The sequence below is a fragment of the Helianthus annuus genome, chromosome 4, assembly GCF_002127325.2.
Source record: "Helianthus annuus cultivar XRQ/B chromosome 4, HanXRQr2.0-SUNRISE, whole genome shotgun sequence".
Lineage (NCBI taxonomy): Eukaryota > Viridiplantae > Streptophyta > Magnoliopsida > Asterales > Asteraceae > Helianthus > Helianthus annuus.
In genome coordinates, this window is record NC_035436.2 from 76,884,165 (window position 1) to 76,888,898 (window position 4,734).

At 38.6% G+C, this 4,734-nt stretch overlaps 1 protein-coding gene across 1 annotated transcript; it reads left to right on the forward strand.

Annotated features, from left to right (window-relative positions):
- Positions 1-481: 481 nt before the first annotated feature.
- LOC110883147 (eukaryotic peptide chain release factor GTP-binding subunit-like) lies at positions 482-907 on the forward strand. Its single transcript, XM_022130976.1, has one exon. It carries the CDS (start codon positions 482-484, stop codon positions 905-907), a length of 426 nt encoding a protein of 141 aa, XP_021986668.1.
- The last annotated feature ends 3,827 nt before the right edge of the window (positions 908-4,734 follow it).

Sequence of the window (4,734 nt, forward strand, 5' to 3'; positions counted from 1 at the left end):
TGATGAATATTATTCGATGGCGAAAACCGACGACGCTAGAGATGAAATTCAGTCCTTTCGTCAACTATCGAGTGAACCATTACACGAAGCATTTACTCGATACAAGGAATTGATTCGGAAATGCCCTCATCATCAAATTGAAAAATGGGAGTTGGTCAAATGCTTCATGAGGGGTTTGGATGATAAGACATGGAACCACCTTGAGTCGACTAGTAATGGAACGTTGTTGAGTAATCATGAGGACGACGATTGGGAATTCCTCAAGAGGATGAGCAAGAGGTCAAAGTCGAAAGAGTCGGTCGGTCGAGCTAAAAAGCATCCCATTTCTCGATCACTTCCCCGTCTTGATTCTAGTTCTAAGGATCGGATCACTACTCTAGAACGGGAGTTGGCCCATATCAAGATGAAAGAGGTGAATGTTGTACAGTTTGTGGTATGCGAAGATTGTGGAGAGATTGGTCATCGGGCCGATCAATGTTAAATGGGCACGAGTGAATACACCGGGTTGAGGACCCATCCTAATTTTCGATATGGGAATGTCGCGAATCAAATGAACCCGAACTTTCAATCGGGTAATCAAAGCGGGTCTTCATATCAAAACCGTCAATGTGGTAATCAAGGAGGTTACCAACGTAATTACAACCAAGGGTACCAAGTCCGTGACAACAACTATCAAGGTGGGTACCAAAGGAATTACAACAACCAAAGCGGTAATGGAAGTGGGTCGAATAATCAAGGCGGTGGTGATGATTTGAGTGCCAAGATAGATGCACTATTGAATGTGGTGAAGGAGTCCAGTAGTGACATCAAGGAGATGAAAAAGGCAAATGAGATGAGGGATAAGTCTCATGAGGTGTTGGCGAAGCAAGTTGGGCAACTTGCTAAAGAAGTAGCTCAAATGCGGTGAAGCATATGAAGGCTTCCGAGTGACACTATGATGAACCCGAAGCATCAAAGTTCAAGCACAAGCATTGTGAGGAATGTGCAGACTAGCGCAGTAAGTCTTCTTTCAAATGATAAGGTTTGTAGTAGTGTTGAAAGCATTCCACCACCACAATGCGTTAATGGTGTAGTGGAAAATATAAGTGATGAGTCGGAAATTGAAAATGAACAAGAAACGATTTCACAAATTAAAATTGAAAACATAACTAAAAATTCTTTTTGTGAAAATTTTTTAAATCAAATTAACTCGAGTAGTGCATCAAAGTTTGAAGAACGGTGCCCACCAAAGGATGAGAGGTGGGAAATTTTTAAACATGCAAAAATTAATTTGCCGTTACTTGATGACATTAAAAAAATTCCGGCTCATGCAAAAATTAATTTGCCGTTAGTTGAGCATTGAAAAACGGCACAACAAATTACCCGAATCAGTTGATTTGATGCCTCATGTTAGTGCCGTTTTATCGAATGCATTTCCCCAAAAAGCTCAAGATCCGGGAGATCCTCTTATTCCAATTCAAATTGGAACATTTAAAATTGAGAGGGCGCTCCTAGATCTTGGAGCTTGTGTGAGTATCATCCCCGGGAGTCTATACGACTAAGGTATGATTTTGGTCCATTGAAAAAGTTTGACACTCCCATGGTGTTGGCCGATCAGACTCCCATGCATCCGCGGGGGATGGTGGAAGATGTGATTGTTAAGGTAGATGATTGCTACTACCCAGTTGACTTCTTGCTAGTTGATTATATTGTATGTGTCGAGGACACACAACCAATAGTTATATTGGGTAGACCGTTCCTTGCAACAGCTAATGTCGTAATAAACTGTGCAACGGGAACGGTAAGCATGATGTTTGGGGACCGGGAATTGATTTTGACTGTTTCCCCTAAATTTACTAACACGCTTGGTGAGGATAAGTGTCCTAACAAGGACATGAATCCAAACAAAAAGGCATGTGCTATGCTTGGTAGGTTTGGAGAAACAAAGAAGAAGACGGTCAAGGAGAAGAAGGCGAAGAAGTCGCCTCAAGAAAAGAAAAAGGAAGAGGAAGTGAGGAAGTTTGGACCATTTGAAAACAAATGGTATAAATCACCGGTGGGTAATTTCGAGGAGTTCGTGGGCAGCAAGAACGCCATTTGACCACCATGAGTGGTAAGTTAATTGTTGTTGCATATTTTCTTTCACAATTATCTTAGTTTATCTTCGTAGTCTAGTTGTGTTGTTGTATAATTTTGTTATTTCATTTTAGGCTAAATGAATGTTGTGGGTGTGTTCCCTATATAACCCTCACGAGGCTTACTCGTCAACCTGAGCTATCGGGGGATTTAAAAGGGCTTGTTGCATACGCTAAATGCAACCATGATTCCTACGAAAGTGAGTTAGGTTTGTTGTTATTGTACACTATTTTTCCACATAAATCAAAGTGAAATAATGTATGGCTTGGTAATAATTTCATAAAAGTGGTAGAACTAGGTAACTAACAAATTTTGATGGTTGTGAGAAGCATGCTTCTACATAAGGGTTGAGATTTGTAGGTACACCATGTTCGTGAGACGACAACTTTGTTGAAAGATGAAGAGCACACGAGGAACGAGCGAAAAACTAGGTGCATACATTTCTTTTTATCTTTGATTTTTAGTTAGCAAATAAGCGGATTGTAAATTGTATTTTTATTTCCGGGGTGAAATTTTGGGGAAGTTAGCCGTGTCACGTCCCTTGTGCATTTTAAAAGCTCTATTCTTACACATTGAGGACAATGTTTTCCTCAAGTGTGGGGATGGGGGAGTAAAAGTTTTTCAATTTTTGACCTGTTCATTTAAACGGGTCAAGATCTGGAGAAAATAGTAGAAAGTGTGAGAACGGTGAAAACGCTTATGGGTCGTCCGATCAAAACAATCCATGGACTAGATTGCGCGGTGGCGTTTTCGTAAATAATATCAATTTTATTATGTGGGACGCGCTTCATTAAGGGTAAAAGGGTCTTTTACCGCTCATGTTCAAAACGCCATCAAATGATAACACGCAATTCAAAAAAATAAAACGCCATTAAAAACAAAACACCAAAAATTAGTGATAAAACGCATTGGATATTACAGGAAGATGAAACAACACAATAACTAAATTTCAGTTAAACATTTATTAGAAGAAATTCCCTCCTAAATTACGTGCCAAAAACATCATTATATAAACGAGGTAAAACATACCTTCCATAATCACTTCAATCTATCCATTTCTGCAAAAACATCTTTAACCAAAAACGCCAACTTAACCAAAACGCCAAAAATGGCAACAATCGTTCCGTGGAGATACACTCTGGCAATCAGGCGATTCGTCCTCCGATTCGACAACAAAAGGAGGGTGTACGTTAAGACGGTCAGGACAATTTTGAAGATGGAAGAAGAGGTACAGAGGGGTATCTTATCCCTTGGCATTGCTCTAGACAACGAATGCCATGAAACACATATGCTTATGAAAGCATTAACCAGGAAATTTGGACCAATCAAAGCAGATGTGAAGTTGGACCCTGTCATGACATCATGGCGTTTTTATGATGAAACAGACATGGTGACGGTTACATACGACAGCGGAGAGCAGGAAGTCTATTGGCTTGAAAACAACATGACAAAGCAGGGTCTTGGTTTCATGGAAGAATTGCATAACGCCACTTGTACGAACATATAAATGGACTCAAAATTGGAGTTAATGCAAGACATGTTCAAGTGGAGGCTTCAGAATCTTCAGGAACAAGAAGCTGATGAAGGTGAAGGTGTGACATGGACGAAGATCCAGATGAAGACTCCGAGGAAGAAGATGATGCAAGTGATGGATACTTTTTGGATAAAGTACCTTCTGACGAAGGGTTTTAATTTTTTTTGTCTTTTTTTCTCTTCTGTGTAATCTTCTTTTTTTAAGATAATTAAATGATATATTTCTCTATTTATTTGCAAAACGCAAAAAAAAAATACTAAAAAAGGTTATGACTTACAAAACGCCAGAAATAACAAAAAATATTTTTCCTGCTTAATATTTTATTTTCTCTGTTATTGTATTTTGTCATCTTGGTCTGCATAACGCCATTTAAAAAAACGCCAAACTTAGAAGATGGGACGTCTATCACCTACAAACTGATAAAGCTGATCAAAACAGTAAATACAAAAACAGTAACTGAAATGACATTTACTTTATTACTATCATTTATTACAATAAAAAAGTCCTGCCTAAACTACGCGCCAAAAAACTCCTATAAGAGAGAGGTCCATACACATTGAATTGATCACACCCAGAAAAACAAACGCCATATCCTCTAGAAACCGCTCACTTTAAAACGCCAAAAAATGTTGGTTAAAATAACCACAGATGGCAAAGCTTTCACTGAAATGGATTCTTCTTCTGAGGGGGTTATCTCAATAATATTTTGCTGAATGAGATGGACAAATATTCAAGAAAAAGAGACTGATGACAGTGATATGCCATCATGTGAGCTTTGTTCTTGATGAATATCGACATGGAATAAAGGGATCAACACAAGGGTAAAATGCTATTTTGGACTCCATTATTATAAACAGTATCAAGCAAGAGTTGATCTTCAGTGATATGCCACCAAACAAGAATATCACGCCAAAAAACAGGTTGCCACTAAGCAGCTTCGACTGAAAAAGACGGGGTTTATGTAGGAAAATTGGAATCTAGCTAAGATATTCAAAAAAGGTTCAAAACGCCAAAACAAATTCAAGAAAAAAGAGGCTGATGACAGTGAAGATTCGGAAGAGAAAGTAGATTACCATTTTTTTATT

What these genes read in the sequence shown, in the direction of transcription:
- LOC110883147 (XM_022130976.1), top strand. Translation starts at nt 482, where the DNA reads ATGGGCACGAGTGAATACACCGGGTTGAGGACCCATCCTAATTTTCGA.